Genomic DNA, 19,526 nt, shown 5'->3' with positions numbered 1-19,526 from the left:
GGTTAAATTCCAGGTTAAATTCCAAGTTGAAATCAAGATACAGTTCGCAATTTTTAAGATAGAACTTTGTAATTTTGTATAGAAGTTTCTATTACTCCTAGCGTGTTTGGTATAGCAAATGGGATATATCGGTCCACGTTTTCATATAGCCCCCATAGAATGGTACCACCCAATTGTCGGTATTTTGAAGGTTTTAGACGCATTTTAACGCCGAAATGGCTGAAAATTGGTACTTAGTCTTCGTTGGGGCTATAAAACTTTTTCCCAGAAATTTGTTGGTATAGTCCATGTTTTAGTATAGCCCCCATAGAAAGGTACCACCCGATTTTCGGTATTTTGAAGGTTTTGGCCTCATTATCACACCAAAATGAATAAATTTGGTACTTAGTCTTCTTTGGGGTATATACGTTCCATATGAAATTTGACGGTATAGGTCCACGCCTATGGGAACTATAGAAGTGTACATCTTGATTTTCGGTATTTTGAAGGTTTTACTGAAATATCGGAAATTTGGTATTTAGCCTTCTTTAAGTCTAAAAACTTTCCGCCAGAAATTTGTATATATAATTCCACGTTTTAATATAGCCCCACATGGAACGGTGCGTCCCGAATTTCGGTATTTTGAAGGTTAGCCACATTGTTTTACCGAACTTGCTGAAAGTTGGTATTTAGTCTCCTTCATAAACGAAAGGAAACTAATTGTTCCATTTTACTTGACTACAACTCGTGGTGGAGGGTACAACAAGTTTGGCCTGGCCGAACTTAACGCCGCTCTTACTTGTTTGCTCTTACCACAGCTTTATTTTCTTGTCTGTTGAATTTTCTATAGCAGTCGGGATAAAATTTAATTGAGTTTAAAGACTACAGTCGATTTAGAATTGATAACTTTTTACATCTTATTGAAGGTACTGAGTTCCTTTCTATATATGATATTAATTATGTTGATCACCTCCCAGCAAAATGTTTGTAGCCAAAGAAGTAGTGCAAGTGATTTCGGACTACATATTTTTACGTGAAAGAAGTCATGATTTTTACAAGGGCATGGTGCAGTGAGGATACTGTCTAATTTGCTTCTTAAGCACACATTTTGCATTAGTTCTTTGTAGTGAATAAATATACATTCCATGGAACGTATTTTGAATTGATTTTTCGATTCATTTAAAAATTGATTCGCAAGTTGAGGATATGGGAGAAATTAACATCTATTAAGCGAGGATTTTCACTGATTTGAGACCTCAGGGCCATTTGGAAAAAGTATTCAAAGGAGTTGTGGTAACTTCTAATTAATATTTATGGCCTCTTTCTCTAGTTTCGTTCAAATTACTACCAAACTCATGTTTTTGTAGAACATTTTTGTTTGAAAAAAACAGTAGTTTGATAATATTTCGATAGTCTTAATGAAATTGAAATATAATGAATATAAAACAATGGAATATCACAAATAAATCATTTTAAAAAGCGACTGAGTGCAAATAAAAATCAAATACTTTTATTCTAGAAAGTTAGCTTTTATTACCCTGGGGGAGTTGGCCATTCTCCTACCAAGCGCTTCTTCCCGGGTGGCGGATGGGAAGGGGGTCACTGCATTGTGTAGAGTCGGAGCCGTCCTTGGGCAACCAAAGCCGGACCCGACCCCGCACATTGTGGAGACCCTGTGGACCAAAAATTGGATCGGGGTAGTTCCCTCAAATAAATTAACTAAACTGGGTAGAAAGAATAGGAGAAATAAAGTTACGGTGCAGGGAGTTAATAACCCAGTACCGGCGGCAAGCGTTGGTGTGACCACAAGCCATGTGCCGTCGAGATCAAGTGATTGTGATCCGGCTGTTCTAGGTGTGGATGCCTTGGCACCTACAGCTGTACCTGCTACAAGTGCATCAATTCCAACCCCGAAATTAGATGAAAATTGACGGCAATTCAAAAGAAACATGATTTAGCCAGGGCTGGTGAAAGCCAGTCTACGGCAGACAGGACCGCAGTTGTGGGCGGGGACGACCTTTACGGGACCCTCAGAACTATTCATGACAGTTTAGAGAGGCAAAGTAGGGAACTCCTCGACCAGCTGGATAGGCTTGTACCGGATGAGCATTGTGAGGACACACTCCCGGAGGAATTGTTACACAATCGAACCCTGACTGATGATGAGCTGGACACCACGGTGATCACGGCCAAGACTACACAGGAAGGTTGTTGTGACTCTAACAAAGGGAGTGCGAACCCTGATACCCAACCGGATGCAGGTCCGATTCCGACTGGTCCTGTGTCGGCACCTGCCGACAATAGGCTTCAAAGGCAGACTGCAACAGAAATGATGTCCGACGACGGGGAATTTAACGAGACCCCGACAACGGACAGCGACTCGAAAGTTGCATCTACACGAGAAGCATCGGATGTGAAGCACTACAAACGTGCTGTATCCTATCTTCGCAAGTTCGTAGGGAGAGATGCGAACTTGCATTCGGCGAGGGAGGTCCACCTCATCAGGGGTAAGCTGAAATTCATAAGGAAGTACGAGAGAACTTACCCGCATGAATTTCATCGCGAGCTCCAGTTGGAACGGATCTTTCTCCCGGATAAAGTAGTGGAGCCGGCTAAGCCTACTGCCTCTGGCAAATGTGCTACGCCGAAACCTATTCAGAAGCTTAACCCGAACCGGCAGGTAAAGGAAAAGGCTATTGAGTGCACCCCCAAACCTACAGGCACCCCTAGTGATGACCGACCGGTGAAGGACTCTGCCTCAAAGCCCGATTCTGCTCCGGAAGGCAAGGGTGAAGCGGCTGGAAATGCTGGTCTCAATAGGAAGATGGTTAGACCAGCTAAGGAAACATCGTCTTCTGGAGGAACGAACAATGCCCCGCAGAATAAATCTGTGAAGTGCGTTCGTTCCTCCTAGGGTCCACAGCCTTCACCAAAGAAGACGATGACTTCTCAGTTGATTGAACCATTAACCTCGTATGCGGCGGCTGTTGAGAGTACAACCAAGGCGAAGCAACCGAGTACAGAGAAGGCATCCACCTCCTCCGGAAAAGTTAACCCCAAGGCGTGCGGTCAAGGACGCAAGAAGCCATACAGTAGACCAGTTACAGCGGCAGATGATAAAGACCTTCATTTGGCAATCATCGACAGAGCTGACCCGAACGGTAGAATCAGCGACAGTCACTGATTGCTTTTTGAAATTAGTCTTCGTTCTGCCATAGTTTCTGGACCGGAAGATCAGGAAGACCGACAATTTGGCAGCGCCTTCTTACGAAAGGGTGCTGGGTACCAGGACACCGCGACTATCTGGGTAATGAAAAAGCAGACGAATTAGCTAGGCGAGGATCGCAGTCCACAGACCTAGCATTCGCTGACTCTATCAAACCACCCATTTGTCATTTCTTTCAAAATATTAAAACGTTCTCTGACGAAAGAGCCAGTGAATTGTGGCATAATGAACCTAGGTGCATTGTGGCAAGATCCATATGGCCGTCTCTGTCAGTCAAAAGAACGAACTCTCTGCTGAACCTGAGTAAAGCTGAAGTTAGAGTAACGACGGGAGTCATTACTGGACACTGCTACATCAGGGCCCATACCAACAAATGGGATGAGGATGTTACTGACTACTGCAGACTCTGTGAGGACGAGGAGGAGTTAGAGACGATCGAGCACATCTTGTGTCGTTGTCCAGCAATGGCTGGTAGACGGCATAGGTTAGTAGGTGCTCACTTCCCACCGTGTCTAACTTTCTACTCAACTGTGGAGCCTGCTGTGATCTACAACATCATCAAAACGCGTAAATAAATCCAACTATTCTGCCTACCATTAAAAATAAATTTTCTCCTACTCTAAAACTATCACTCCACTCTTAAGCATTCTAGTAATCTATTCGTTCTTTCACTGCGCTAACAACTTTATCTTTATATTTTTCCCCTATCCTCCCTTTTTCCACCTCCTCTTTTCCTGCAGCTCTTTTCTACTGGATGATCACAATGGACCGGAAGGTCTCCGAGTGACGCAGTCACAATTAGTGACTGCACATCCCCTAACCTAACTGTTAAACCTAAACTAAAATCTAGCGAATTCCATTCAAGCACATAAACTTGAATTGGCACTTAGGATTCTTTTCGGATTGTTCCTTTCAAGCACATAAACTTGAAGGAAACCGTCGGCTAATAATTAATTAAAGAAGCGGTGGATTGTAGTAGTACAAGACGACTGTTTATCTTTATTGATTTCATTCTTTTATAACAAAACTTTCTTAACATAAATGATGACTAAACCAAATATTATGCATACAAAAAAGTAAAGAAATGAAATTATAAATATTACAAAGTAAGTGAATTTAAATATAGGTCACGTTAACGATAAAAACTATTGACTTACTTTAGTTAATGACTGACATAATAATGCTGTATTAGCAACTTGGACAATTAAAATACAAAGTGTGAAAACAAAAAATAAAGAATAGTAAATAAGTATATGCTATGTAAGTATGTATGTTTTAACATTCTCCGCCGCGCTGACAGCGTCAAGCAGTAAGTGTAGCTGAATTGCTTGTATGAGTGGATGAATCAGCTGGTACACTTATTGTTGATGGGTGAGTTCTTACAGCTGGAGTAGGTGTAAATTGAGTCGTTTTGTTTAACCTTGAATGGATTCTCCAACTCAGCAGACCAAGCAGAATGATAACACAGCACAACAATGACGTGTAGCTAACTGCATGATGATGAAGACTTGTGGAGTGAATTAGTTGCGGCAAATGCTTTAGAGTTGATTCATTCAGCTGTCTTTGGATGTTCTCCAATTCTTCTAGACGGACCTTGTAAGCAGTAGTGTTAGTGCGTGTTAAAACCCTTTCTACCTCCTGTGGTGAACTTATGTAATGGATGTCTCTCAATCTCATATAAGAAGCACGTAGGCTATTGGAGGCTTCAAAATGTCCGTGTATGGTAACAAAATTGTTCTTCATAACACAGTTGGAACCAATTTCCATTATACCCGTATTCTTAATGGTGATAAGACTAGTTTCTGTTCCACATACAATGGAAGATTCAATATCGGCGGTAGTAGCAAAAATCCAACTATTTTGACGATGCAATTGGCTCCAAGCTGCCGTTCCAATAATTCTGTTGAGTTTGCAATTGGTAGTTGAATGATTGTTGAAGACATTGATCTCGCATGGGTTGACGGCAGCGTTCCTCCGGAGTTTGGACTGCTGATTTTTGCAGATATATTCCCCATCCTTCGGTTTGAGGCATCTTGATATGTCCTCTGATTGAAAAAGTATATATTCATCTCTGTGGGCATCTGTAGCCATATACGATGTTTCTGGTTGAATGGCGATTAAAGTTTAATTTTTTATGGTTGGGACGGGTATTACCTTGAATAGTTCAAAAAACTGTTGATTGACTAAAGGTATCCTGACTTCAAAGATGACTTCATATTTTGTAACTGCTCCCTTGACGCTCATAAGCTTATACAGTTCAATCAAGTCATCACCGGCAGTTGGCAAAGCATGCGAAATTGGAAGATTAGTTTTGATAACGCTAATTTCTTCCTTCAATTGATGAGGAGACAGTAAGAGTGGGCTTATTTTGCCACTATGTGTATCGGTAAGCACACTGATGATCTCGGAATCTACACGCTGAAGGTTTATGGCCGATAATGCCAGGTACGTTGACAAGAGTCCAACAAGCTGTGAGTTGCTTAGTTGGGAAGATTCCTTAGCGACATCATTCTTGATCCTGTCAATCATTTCTGAGATCTCTTGTGTTTTTCGCTGATTGCTGATCTCATCCTGTTTGATGATATTAATGGTTGAGTCAATTATCGATGTTTGATTTTTAAGTAATATTGACATGTGATCGTGCTCGTTCTTTGCTCTGTTTATAGTTTTCGATATTTCTTCAGCGTAATCTGCATCAAGAACGCCAAAAAGAGAACGGGCAATATTACCAACTATATTAAACGGAGATCTTCTAAGGCGCCTGTTGACAAATAACTCCTTCTCTTGTAGTAGTTCATTCTTCATCTGTTTAAGATTGTTTACAAATATGTTGCACATCTCTTCCTGATGAAGTACAGGGCACATTTGCTGCAGCGTCTGTAAACCGGATGACAGTGATTTTATTTCCGATACAAACGGCGTTAAATCATAGTACACCAACATTTTCCACTCCGCCGTATTCTGTTTCACTGTTCCCAATCCTTCAAAATACAATTCCGGATCATTCTGAAATTGCGTAACCTGCATGTGGTTGCAAATGACCATAGGCATCAGGAACAGTGCTAACAACACTGGCAGTATTGCCGGGCTATACGCCATCTTCACTCTTTTTGCCGGAATGACATCCCTCTAATGTTCGTCTTCCCGGGGTTGACTCGTTGCCGAAATTGAATCGTCTTGCGCTGATTCGCTGCCTTTTGACACTTCATCTTGACCTTCTGGAAATAAGGGAGCCAGCCTGTGAATGGCCCGCTTGAATATTCCTGACTGCGTTTTTACTTCCGCAACTCTTACAGCTCCGTCCTCACCGGTAAACACCTTAAGAATTCTTCCTAATGGCCACTTCATAGGGGGTATATTGTCTTCCTTGACAATGACCATATCTCCTTTCCTAAGATTGTCCATCTTTTTCCTCCATTTATTTCGCTGTTGAAGCTCCTGTAGGTATTCTTCTGACCACCTTTTCCAGAACTGCTGTTTGATATGAGAAACTAATTTCCAATGTGACGTACTGGATGTCTTCACAGTATCTGCTCTGCTGTCTACTTGCGAAGTTAGAGCTTCTCCTATTAAAAAATGCCCTGGTGTCAATGCTTCAAGGCTATCAGGGTCGTTTGATAGTGGCGTGAGTGGACGGGAATTTAAAATAGCTTCGATTTCTACGATAATTGTTTATAGCTCTTCAAATGTTAGGGTTTCTGTTGAAACACTGCGTACTAAGATACGTTTTGCAGACTTCACTGCCGCTTCCCACAAACCACCGAAATGTGGAGCTCTCGGTGGAATAAAATGAAATTGTATGCCCTTAGCACTGGAAGCTGATATTATTTCCTCTTTCGCTTTGGTAGCATAGATGCTTTCCGATAATTCCGCTAAACTATTTTTGGCTCCGACAAAGTTTGTAGCATTGTCACAATATATGTTCTGGCAGTGCCCACGTCGTGCAACAAACTGCTTTAGAGCACCAATGAATGCTTCAGTGGACAAATCGGATACCAGTTCTAGATGAACCGCTTTTGTTGCAAAGCAGCAGAACACTGCTACATACGCCTTGGTTGGCCGTTTGCCTCTCACCTTGTAATGAACCCAAAATGGTCCACAATAGTCTACTCCAGAGTTTATGAACGGTCGAGCAGGAACTATCCTCGTTGCTGGCAGATTACCCATTACTTGCTGATAAAGCTGCGGTCGCGCTCTAGTACATCGTACGCATTTTTGAACTGTTGATCTTGCTGTTATTTTGCCTTTGATTGGCCAAAATCGCTGCCTTATTGTGTTTAAGAGCGCTTGGGGCCCACAGTGCTTGTTCTCTTCATGAACCATTCTGAAGAGCAATTTCACTAAAGGATCGTTATATGGTAATATTATCGGATGTTTTGCATCTGGTTGTAGCATGGAATGTTCCAATCTTCCTCCGACGCGAATAATACCTTCTTCATCCAAAAACGGTGATAGACTGCATAACGAACTATGCTTGCTGGGTTGCTTTTCAGCCTTCAACTCTTTTATTTCGACTGCGAACTGCTTTCAGGCCGTTCCGTCCTTGGTATTCGACAGTTTCTTGTAAACCTAAGAACGTACGCCACGATTCTTTTCAATCACCTGAAGGAATTTTTGTGCTCGATTCCATAAACGAAATTGATGTCAGCAGTTACTATTCCTGCAGTAGCTGCCCCCTTTAACTCCATGTTATTAGCAACAGCATTTTGAGAACAGAGTTTTGCCGGCCATAGCTCCTCTTTTCCATGAAGAAAAACTGGCCCATGAAACCATAATCGACATTTAGCCAGATCTGATGTTTGAAGTCCACGCGATAGAATGTCAGCTGGATCCTCTTTCGACGGAACATGTTTCCATTGGTCTGGTAATGTTAATGTTTGGATAATCGATACCCTATTAGCAACAAAAGTCTTATATAAAGTTGACTGTGATTTTATCCAAGCCAGTACAATTTCCGAATCGGTCCATAGAAACATAGGATGGTCTTGACGCCTTAAATCAATCTTCACTCTGTTAGCTAGCTGAGCTGCTACTACTGCCGCACATAGTTCCAGTCGAGGCAATGTTTGTTGCTTCAACGGAGCCACTCTGGATTTAGCACAGATCAGACGCACAGTTATGCGCCCATCATTAGTAAGAAATCGGATGTATACAGCTGCGCCAAAAGCTCTTTCAGATGCATCCGCAAACACATGCAATTGTGTTTTTGTCGGAATTTCCCCAAAAAATACATGTCGAGGTATTTTGAAATTGTTGAGACCTTCCAACTCACATCGAAATGTTTTCCAAGTAGCACAAAGTTTCTCGGGTAATGCTTCATCCCAATCCAATGTAAGCTGCCACAGTTGCTGAATAAATATCTTTGCTATCACAACAACCGGAGCCAGTAGACCAAGAGGGTCGAACAGTTTTGCGAGTTCAGACGTAACTGATCGCTTTGATATAACTTGACGATGGTCGATGTTTGTCTTCACGCAAAATTGATCGGCTTGAGGCATCCAATATAACCCCAACGTTTTTATTGTTTTTTTTTATATTTTCATCCAAATCTAAGTTGATTTCTCGATCACTATGCGGTATATCTTTCAGCAATCTTGGAGAATTCGATGACCATTTTCTTAAATTGAAACCATGTTGCTTCAAAATAGCTATCAATTCCCTTTGTGTTTCAAGGGCTGTACTTAAGCTGTCGGCACCACTGAGCCCGTCATCCATATAAAAGTTTTCTTTGAGCATCTTTGATCCAAGTGGATAACGATCCATGTTGTCGTCTGCAATTTTCTGCAAACATTTTGTAGCAAGATACGGCGCTGTACGAGTGCCATATGTTACGGTATTGAGCTTGTAATAACTAACAGGATGCGACGTATCTTCTCTTGATATTTTTGATCATCAGGATGTAGTAGTATCTGCCTATACATCTTTTCAATGTCTGTGGTGAAGACAAATTTTGGCAATCGAAAACGCAGCAATATAGAAAAAAGTTCACTTTGGACAGTTGGCCCAGTGTACATTAGATCATTTAACGAATAGCCCGATGAGGTTTTTGCGGATGCATCAAATACGACCCTTAGTTTTGTCGTGGTACTATCGGGTTTTAGAACACAATGATGGGGAATAAAATATTTTGGGTTTGATATCGTCCCCACGTCAATTTTTTGCATGTGTCCCAATTGCTCGTATTCTTGCATAAACTTAATGTATTGACTTCGGATGTCTTCCTTCTGTAGAAGCCGGCGTTCCAGGCTCATAAATCGGTTATACGCCATTGAATGTGATTTCCCCAATGCTGCTGGAGATTCTCGGAAAGGGAGCCTAACAATGAAACGACCGTATTCATCAGTCTGAATATGTTGATTGTAGTGGGACTCACACAGCTTCTCTAACGGAGACATTACTTTCTCACTCGCTTCTACTTCCTCGAGCTTCCATAGTTTTTCGATTGCTTGTTCTAGTGATGTTTCACTATCGAAAATTGCACATGTCAACGCTGCTGATGTGACATCCGTTGAGGTTTGTTCTATTAAGCCGCCAAAAATCCAGCCGAGTGCCGTATTTTGTAGTATGGGTTGATTGCCATTGAGTTTTATTGTACCTGGCTGCATTAGGCTAAAGTAGAACTCTGCTCCAAGTAGAATATCAACCTTTCCTTGCGTGTTAAAGTTGGGATCGGCTAATTTAATATTCTGTGGAATCTGCCATTTAGAGATGTCCAGATCGCGATTCGGTTGCGCTGGTTGAAAATTCAGCATTATTAGATAACATCTGTACATTCACCCGATGATAAGCCTTCCTTTGAATCTTTCCAACTCCGTCAATGGTCAATGAGGCATCCCTGGTTCTAAGTGATAACTTTTTTATCAGCCTTTCAGTCACAATGTTCACTTGTGAGCCCGAGTCGAGTACCGCTCTAAATTCGCCTGACATACCGTTTGCAGCCTTGATGATAACTTTAGCAGTCGCTAGAATTACGCTCTTCTGATCTTCAACTGATGCTGACGAGATTGCAGCTGTGTTGACTGGTGTGGCATCATTACTTGTGGTTGGTGATTGTTTCGAAGCTATTGAATATGTCTTCGATTTGCTTGGCAAATGTAGTAAAGTATTATGCTTATTACTACATACTTTGCAGCTACCAGAAGTACATGCCTTCGATACATGATCGTATTTAAAGCAGTTCGTACACATTTTATGTTGTTGTACCCATTTGAGCCTCTCAGATTCCCTCATTACCAAAAATTGTTTACAACGATAGATGGGATGGCGGCCATTTTTGCATAAGCTGCATTTGCTGTTATCCTCCACTGATGCTATGGAGGAAACTGTTTTATTAGAACCTTCTTGAGTAGTCGTCACTTTTCCGATTGATTCCATCGACTCAAATTGTAGCTCCAAAAATGCAAATAGCTCATTCATGGTAGGGACCTCCTTCGGCTTTGTTAACGATTGCATGAATCGTATGTACAGCGTATGATCCAATTTTTTCGTCCCACGACGAAGTGTCGATATTCAAATTGTTCAGGGCTAGCATGCATTCCCTCGTGGTGTCATGCAGAGCCTTTATAGAAGCGGTAGATGAGATTCCTGTTGGTTGGTTCATAATTCTTTCTACCAATGTTGCAACCAGAATTCTTTTATTGTTGTAACGATCTTGCAGCAACATCCAGGCTGTTTTGTAGTTCTCTTCTGTCAAGGCTAAATGGCTTATGAGTTTGTCAGCCTCGCCCGACAAATTCGTTTTAAGATACCACATTTTTTAGACGTTTGGGAGTGGCTGTTTGTCAACCATCTCCAAAAACAGTTCATAGAACTGTCGCCACTTCAAACAATCCCCATTGAATTGAGGGATTGTTATCTTTGGTAGCGGAAGTGCGCTGTATGTTGCCAAATTACTTCCCACTTGAGGTGCGTTTGTCGCATTGTCAGAGCATTTGTCTTTCAGGACCGCCAGCCGAATTAGGTTATGTTGAACCGCATCTTCTAGGCTATCGTAGCAATCTTGATCTAGCCCGATTCTGGAAGGGTCCAAATTTCGTCGTACAAATCTGTGATTTGACTCCACAATTTTTTGATCGTCTCTTCTTTTATTGCATAAAATTGGTTTGATTGTTCCGCATCGATATGGATCAAGCTCTGCAAAATGCGACTAAGTGCAGCCATACTGGCTTTTATCCTTCGGGCCAGTCCCTCTACTTGGGTAGATTCAGATTCTTGAACAGTTGCCTGGACAGATGTTTGACCTTCTGAACTAGTTTTTTGGGTTTTTGCCGTTGGACCTGGCTTGCTCTTTGCAGACTTCAATTTGTCTAATTCCGCCTCTATGTAGTCCATCGTTGAACTAAACTTTTCTCCAATGTTCTTGTGTAAATTCTGCGCTACGTATGGGTCATCCTCTGGCAAAGACGGATCATTGCGGATCTGGTTCTCTGCCTTTTCAAACGTCTGCCAGAGCCCCACTAGCTCATTACGCTTTCCTATGTAGAACTCTTCCGTTCTTCTTTCAAGCGGAGCCTTTTTAATTGTCGCCACGACAAAATTACTGCCCCTTACTTTTTGCTGGGCTATGAGTTCTTGTACTGTCGACATTGTTAATTTTTTCCAAAAATACTTGTGGGGTTTTAATGGATTTATATTTTGTAAAAATTTTTCGAAACCACTTGTGGGGTTATTGGATCCTCACCACTTGAACGGTGAATAACTGCCTTTTTTTAAACAAATTCCAGGATACGTGTTGTGTCACGTCTGGTTATCTTACCGATGATTCGGTTTGCGTCCTTCTTGAAATAAGGTACGCTTCTGTTTGCTTCAAAATTCCCAGGATGCGTGTGGATAAGCGTGGTATCCGAGGTTGCGAGTAGAATCTGCAAGGATCTGTGTTGTATCCAAAGTCGCTTGTAGAATCTGCAAGGATCTGTGTTGTGTCCAAAGTTGCCTGTAGGAACTGCAAGGATCTGTTGTATCCAAAGTCGCTTTGCAAGGATCTGTATTGTGTCCGAAGTTGCTTGTAGGATCTGCAAGGATCTGTTGTATCCAAAGTCGCTTTGCAAGGATCTGTATTGTGTCCGAAGTTGCTTGTAGGATCTGCAAGGATCTGTTGTATCTGAGGTTGCTTGTAGAATCTGCCAGGATGCAGGGACGCGATGATTCGAATTAAAAATACGCGACGCGTTACACTTAAACCGGGGTCACCAAAACGTTAAACCTAAACTAGAATCTAGCGAACTCCATTCAAGCACATAAACTTGAATTGGCACTTAGGATTCTTTTCGGATTGTTCCTTTCAAGCACATAAACTTGAAGGAAACCGTCGGCTAATAATTAATTAAAGAAGCGGTGGATTGTAGTAGTACAAGACGACTGTTTATCTTTATTGATTTCATTCTTTTATAACAAAACTTTCTTAACATAAATGATGACTAAACCAAATATTATGCATACAAAAAAGTAAAGAAATGAAATTATAAATATTACAAAGTAAGTGAATTTAAATATAGGTCACGTTAACGATAAAAACTATTGACTTACTTTAGTTAATGACTGACATAATAATGCTGTATTAGCAACTTGGACAATTAAAATACAAAGTGTGAAAACAAAAAATAAAGAATAGTAAATAAGTATATGCTATGTAAGTATGTATGTTTTAACACTAACCTAACCTAGCTTTTATTACTCAAAAATACCCAAAAACCTTAAAACGCTTCTTGCATAGAGTCATGCAAAATAGGAAATAGACATCTAAAATTGATTGCATCCTAGCTGCACCATGCCCTTGTTGGTTGGTTGGTTGCACTCATGATTCAACTACATTTTTGGCTACAAACAAATATGCAGTCCGACATTTCTTGCACCTATGATTATCTTTTTGGATACAAACATTTTGCTGAGTAATTAAAATACCATAAAATAAATTGTTTCTTGTGTCCTTAAGAACTTTATTTGCAAAAAGTTAAACATAATACGAGTAATAAACTGAGTTGTCAAGTCCTTGCTGTGGTAAGGAGGTAATGCCGCGGTTGACCACTTGTCCTTACAGTAAAACAATAATGCATGGATATCAGAACTTTAAAAAAAAGAACCAAAATACCAAAAACTTCGACTGATGTTAGTGTGGATGCCTTGGCACCCGCAGTCTTCGTCTCCACAAGTGCTACTACCTCCCTCTCTTTGACAATCAGGAACATGGGCAACGATTTTTCAATTTCCCCTACCACCACGCAACGTACTCCAACTATGGGCGTGTCGTCCCCGCCCGGGATTGGACATTATAGAGGACAGTCTGAGCAGACATAGTAGGGAGCTCCTCACAAAAATTAAGGAAATTTTTTCTCCACGAACAGGTCGACAATGTGAACGACTTAACTCTGACCAATGAGGATGGAATAATTGACGTTACTATTGTTCCCTCCCCCGGTCGAGCTGAGTCGCCACATTTGTCCGAAAAGGTCGCAGTTCCAACCTACTACTCAGAAGAGGAAAAATTATCAATGTCGAACGAATCCGACAAACCAATGCTTCTCAGACAGGCCGTGCTGGATGAGATTGTCGGAGAGTGTGACGCAACCGCGACCAACGAAGCGATGGACAGAAAGGCTATCGTTTTGCGATATCGTATTACAAACTATTCGTCATCTAGGACCCCAAAAATATTACCGATAGTAAATGTAAATTAATCCGGAAAAACTTAAAGTTTGTTAGGAGGTTCGAAAGAAAATTCCGCAGTTGACCAGGCTAAATCACAGCCCGAACAGACTGTGAGGAAGCCAAGAAGGCCAAAAAGCAGACCAAAAAACCGAGGACAAACGCCTCCCCAAGGAAGAAGGGCAACAGATGGGTGCCCTTCTTTCAAAACCCCTAAACAAGGTGATGGAGGTGGGTCAGCTGATGAGCAGGGGGAAGCAAACTCAGAAATGTGGGCAAACGTCAAACGAGATGGTTGGTCTGTGGCAGTGTCGATATCTTCAAAGGCTGGTGATCCCTCGGCGACCAAATCGACTGCACCACAATTGTGAAGAGGATGAGGTCTTCAGAGGACTAAGCTCCAGCTGCGAAGAAATCAACGTTGTAACAGTCAATCCCGCGACGGCCGGTTCTATGCACCGGATTGACTCGGAGGAATCTTCGACCAGGGGCCGTCACCTCAACAATTATGTGTTTGTGTTCAATACGTTGTAACAGTCTATCAACTCGTCTAGCTCTGCTTTAACGGCTAACAAGAACATGCATTCGGCGATTGAGGTCCCCCTCATCAGGGGTAAGCTGAAATTCGTAAGGAAGTTCGAGAGAACTTACCCGCGTGAATTTCATCGCGAGCTCCAGGTGGAAAGGATCTTCCTCCCGGATAAAGTAGTGGAGCCGGCTAAGCCTACTGCCTCTGGCAAATGTGCTGCAACGAAACCTGTTCAGAAGCTTAACCCGAACCGACAGGTAAAGGAAAAGGCTAATGAGTGCACCCTAAACCTACGAGCACCCCTAGTGATGACCGAGCGGTAAAGAACTCTGCCTCAAAGCTCGATTCTGCTCCGAAAGGCAAGGGTGAAGCGGCTGGAAATGCTGGTCTCAATAGGAAGATGGTTAGGCCAGCTAAGAAAACATTGTCTTCTGGAGGAACGAACAATGCCCCGCAGCATAAATCTGTGAAGCGCGTTCGTTCCTGCGAGGGTCCACAGCCTTAACCTAAGAAGACGATGACTTCTCAGTTGGTTGAACCATCAACCTCGTATGCGGCGGCTGTTGAGCGTACAACCAAGGGGAAGCAACTGAGTACAGAGAAGGCATCCACCTCCTCTGGAAAAGTTAACCCCAAGGCGCACGGTCAAGGACGCAAAAAGCCATACAGTGGACCGGTCACAGTGGCAGCTGATAAAGACCTCATTTGGCAATCATCGACAGAGCTGACCCAAATGGTAGAATCAGCGACAGTCACTGGTTGCTTTTTGAAACTGGTCTTCGGTCTGTCATAGTTTCTGGACCGGAAGATCAGGAAGACCGACAGTTTGGCAGCGCCTTCTTAAGAAAGGGTGTCAAGGTTATTAACTGTCTGAACAAGAAGTCACGAGATTTTCTTGTTCGGACAGTTGAGGGTTTTGGCGCTCTGTGGGAAGGAGCTGATTTTGCGTCGGTCTTCCTATCCGATATTCCGTCCAGGAAGATTCTTTCCTCCACCCCCCCCCCCCCCCCCCCCTCCCTACTGTGGACAAGGACCTCCGGCTGAAAATGCTGAGATTGCAAAATCCCAACCTCACTACATCGGGCTGGACTGTTATAAGTCTAGCACCCTGTAACGAGGATGATGGTTTGGTTGCAAGAGTGGCGGTTGACCCCCCTGGGGAGTTATATCATAGAGGACGTGAGGGAAAACTGAATTTCGGTTCAAGATGGGTTTGGTTTCGACTGAGTCCACCCCACCAAACTCAGTAAGGGTAGGGAAGCGGCAAAGGCTGCGCATCTTGCAGATTAATCTGCATCATTGCAAAGCCGCCGCCGCTGAACTACTCTTGTCCCTCACGACCTCTGAAGTGGACATTGTCTTAGTCCAGGAGCCTTATATCTATAAGAATAAGGTTTCTGGACTAAGCAATGCCAATTTCCACATCTTCGCCGCGTCCGATGGGGACAAGGTGAGGACTTGTATAGTAGGTAAAAAGAGCTTAAATCTAATCTTTCTATCTAGTTACAGCAACGGGGACATGTGCACGGTCAGGCTGGAGCATGGTACGGGGATGGCCACGCTACTGTCATCCGTATACATGCCTTTTGAGGACCCAGACCCACCAAACCAGGATGTCCGACGGTTGCTCGACGATATGATGGGTACCTGCAACGTGATCCTGGGATGCGACGCAAACGCTCACCATTTCCAATGGGGCAGCAAGGACACCAACAAAAGGGGTGAGTCTATATTCGATTTTATTTTATCATAAAATTTGCGAATATGTAACAGGGTAATGATCCAACCTTTAAAATTAGGGATAGGGAGGAGGTCATCGACCTAACCCTCTCTAATCTAGATGACTCTGTCCTAAGGAATTGGAGGGTATCTAAAGAATGTTCCTTCTTGGATCATATGAAGATATTCTTTGATGTCTTTTTTAGCGGAGGTCGCCAAATTCCTTATAGGAACCCGCGAAGAACAAACTGGGATAAGTACACGGAACTAACGAGTTCTCAACCGACTCTTAATATTAATTTAGAAACAGTTGAGGATATTAATGGAACCGTAAAAAATCTTACAGACGTTCTTCTCCGTTGCCATAAGGAATCCTGTCCGCTAACCTATCCTGGGAAGAAATCTCAGCCCGTGTGGTGGAACAAGGAACTTGGCGAGCTTAGAAAAACCACCAGGCGACTGTATAACAGGGCGCATGAGAATAAACTCGACATAGATTGGGACTCCTTCAAGGTGAGTTTCAATAAATACAAGAGTGAGATCAAGCGAGCTACGAAAAAATCTTGGGTTAATTTCTGTGAGTCAGTAGAAGGAGTCAACGACGCAGCTAGGTTTCGAAGATTACTCTCCAAGGACCCTAAATCCATCGGAAGTATCAAGAAGCAAGATGGTGCGTGGACAGACTATGCTACTGAGACTCTTAACCTCTTGGCAGAGACCCACTTCCCAGGCTGTAAGGATGCGGACACCGTCAATAATGAATGTGACGACTTCCAAATTCAAGAGCCTATGGATTCGGATCTCATTGATAAGGTGGTTAACAGAAATAAGATTAAATGGGCTGTCAAAACTTTCAAGCCATATAAGTCACCTCGACCGGATGGTATAACGCCGGCGATGCTTCAATTTGCATCGCCACGTTTATATCAAATCCTGGAGGAGATCTATAGGGCGTGTTTGACTCTCTCGTATGTACCGGGTCTGTGGAAAGAGGTAAAAGTTACTTACAATCCCAAAGCGAGAAAACCTAGTCACTCTGCACCAAAGGACTACAGACCCATCAGTTTATCATCCTTTCTCCTTAAGACCCTCGAAAGACTGATCGATCTTGAGATAAGGAGCCATGGAGACACCGCCTCTATAAGCAACTCACAACACGCCTATATCAAAGGCAAATCTGTGGAGTCTGCCTTGCATGAGGTGGTTGGCTTCATTGAGAGGAATATGGAAAACTCAAACTTTACCTTGGCTGCCTTTCTGGACATAGAAGGAGCTTGTTAACAACGTAGAACTTGAGTCCATAAAACTCTCACTTAAGAAAGTTAACACACCTGAACCTCTAACCTCTAAATAATATGCTAGAAAGCAGAATTATAAACTCCAGCATTGGGGAGACAAAAATTAGGAAAACAGTAACTAGAGGCACCCCCTGTTACTGTGGCTACTTGTTATAAACAATATTTTGACTGATGTGGAAAATCAAGGTATAAAAGTTGTTGGCTATGCAGACGACGTTGTACTACTGATTTCTGGTAAGTTTCCGTCAATCATTTCGGAGCTTATGCAAGGAGCATTATCGACGCTGTCGCGCTAGGCTAAGGCCAATGGCCTTGGAGTAAGCTCAACCAAGACAGAACTGGTAATGTTCACGAGAAAGTGTAAGCTCGGCGTATTTGTACCACCAACACTGGATGGAGTGCAGCTTCAGCTCTCGCCCGAGACAAAGTACCTTCGCACACTCCCGGACTGTCAATTGCGATGGAACAGGAATGCTGAGGAAAGGGCGAAGAGAGGATTGATTGCACTTTATTCATGTAAGAATTCTATTGGGAAAAGTTGGGGTCTAAACCCTGGCTGGGACAGCGCAACCTGAACGCGTAAATTATGTTTCAAATATTCTGCCTACCATCAAAATAAAACTTTTTTCCTTCTCTAAAACTATTCCTCCCCTCTTAAACTTTCTTGTAATTTATTCGTTCTTTACTTTTTTGACAACTTCCTCTTTTTATTTCTTCCCCCTATCCTCTCTTTTCCATCTCCTCTTTTCTTTACAGCATTTTCCTCTTTTTTCTACTGGATGATCACAATGAACTGGAAGGTCTCCGAGTGACGCAGTCACATGTTAGTGGCCTAACCCTGTTCATCCAGGCAAAGTGACAATGTTGTGAGACGGACAGTTCCGGATGACCTGAGAGTAGCCATCATTAGCAACAAATCGAGGGTCGTCCTCATCTCAGGCGAGGTGGACCGCAGCAAAGGGACACGGTACTCTTGAAACACATATTTAAATGGAAGGTGCCTACACCTGGGGAGTTTTTGCGGATTCTGACACTACAATGTTCATAGATACGAAAAATCAAAAAACAAAAATATCGAAGGAGCGCTTTTTAAATAAATCGCAATTCAAATTGAAATTTTTAATGGTTTTTAGATTTTCATGCCCTATCGAAATGGGACTAAATGAAAATTCTCTACAAGACTGGCTTTCGTAATTTTTCCCTAGGCTGTACCTTTTTTGAGATATATAAGTTTAAGTCGGGAAATTGCAGTCATGACATTGTTTTATAAGGAGGCGATACGGTCAATCCATTGTCCTAATTTGAACTTCTATATCTCAATAACGGTAAAAACTATGAAGATATCATAAAAGCCAATCTTGTAGAGAATTTTCATAGCTACAACATTCTTTAGTCTAATTTCGACAGGACTTGCGGTTTCCAAGAAAAATCGTGAAAACCTAAAAACGCTTAAAAATGTCAATTTGAATCACGATTTATTTAAAAAGGGCTCCGGCGATTTTTTTCATTTTTCTCATATATGAACATTGTATTTTCATAATCCGCAAAAACTTCCAAGGTGTAAGCACTTTCCATTTCCAAGGTTATCAGTTGTGAAAATAAGGATACTGTTGATTTCCTTAAGCCCACAATTGATGGCCTTGATCCCCTTTAGGAGGGGAGCAATCTGGCGGCAGTTAGCATGTGGCATGATCACTTCGGTATGGGTTCCTCCTCCATCCAAGGAAAATACTAAAGTTAGTCGATAAGCAGAGCGACGGTCTTCGCATTTCTTCCATCTGAGGAATATGAAAATATCCGCCGCTAAATGCACTGCCACACTGTTCACCATGTTTAAGTCATACGCGCATGCCACAGCTATTTGCGATAAGATCAGGGGGTGGGGGGGTTACTCTGTATTCCGATGCGGAAGAAAGATTGTACCGAATCAAGTAATTGGTACTCTCTAATGCGTTTTCGCTTCTCCTTTCGCATCTAATTTTCGCAAATCTGGTATCACCGCACTCTGTAATACGAAAGCGTATGTCAAAGCCGTGCGATAAGCGCAAATATCTTGCGTTAAAAAAATATCAAACGCAAAGGAAACGAATAGTGTTAGTTAGCACAATTAAATGCTTGTATTTATATCAGAATT

General features: G+C 42.3%; 4 protein-coding genes across 5 annotated transcripts in view; all 4 read right to left on the bottom strand.

The window, feature by feature from the left end:
* Positions 1-19,526, bottom strand: part of Nca (neurocalcin homolog) — a 782,213-nt gene that overhangs the window by 708,869 nt on the left and 53,818 nt on the right. The window lies entirely within an intron of this gene.
* LOC141401396 (neuronal calcium sensor 2) overlaps positions 1-19,526 on the bottom strand; it is a 209,330-nt gene that overhangs the window by 135,987 nt on the left and 53,817 nt on the right. The window lies entirely within an intron of this gene.
* Positions 5,330-6,304, bottom strand: LOC141403145 (uncharacterized). Its single transcript, XM_073985310.1, has one exon. The coding sequence runs from the start codon at positions 6,302-6,304 to the stop codon at positions 5,330-5,332; it is 975 nt and encodes a 324-aa protein (XP_073841411.1).
* LOC141403144 (uncharacterized) lies at positions 9,034-9,957 on the bottom strand. Its single transcript, XM_073985309.1, has one exon. The coding sequence runs from the start codon at positions 9,955-9,957 to the stop codon at positions 9,034-9,036; it is 924 nt and encodes a 307-aa protein (XP_073841410.1).

Source organism: Musca autumnalis, unplaced genomic scaffold (assembly GCF_047663935.1).
Source record: "Musca autumnalis isolate F117 unplaced genomic scaffold, ASM4766393v1 scaffold_4, whole genome shotgun sequence".
NCBI classification, from domain to species: Eukaryota; Metazoa; Arthropoda; class Insecta; order Diptera; family Muscidae; genus Musca; species Musca autumnalis.
The sequence above is the reverse complement of the archived record's forward strand: the minus strand, read 5'-3'. Positions and strand labels throughout refer to the sequence as shown.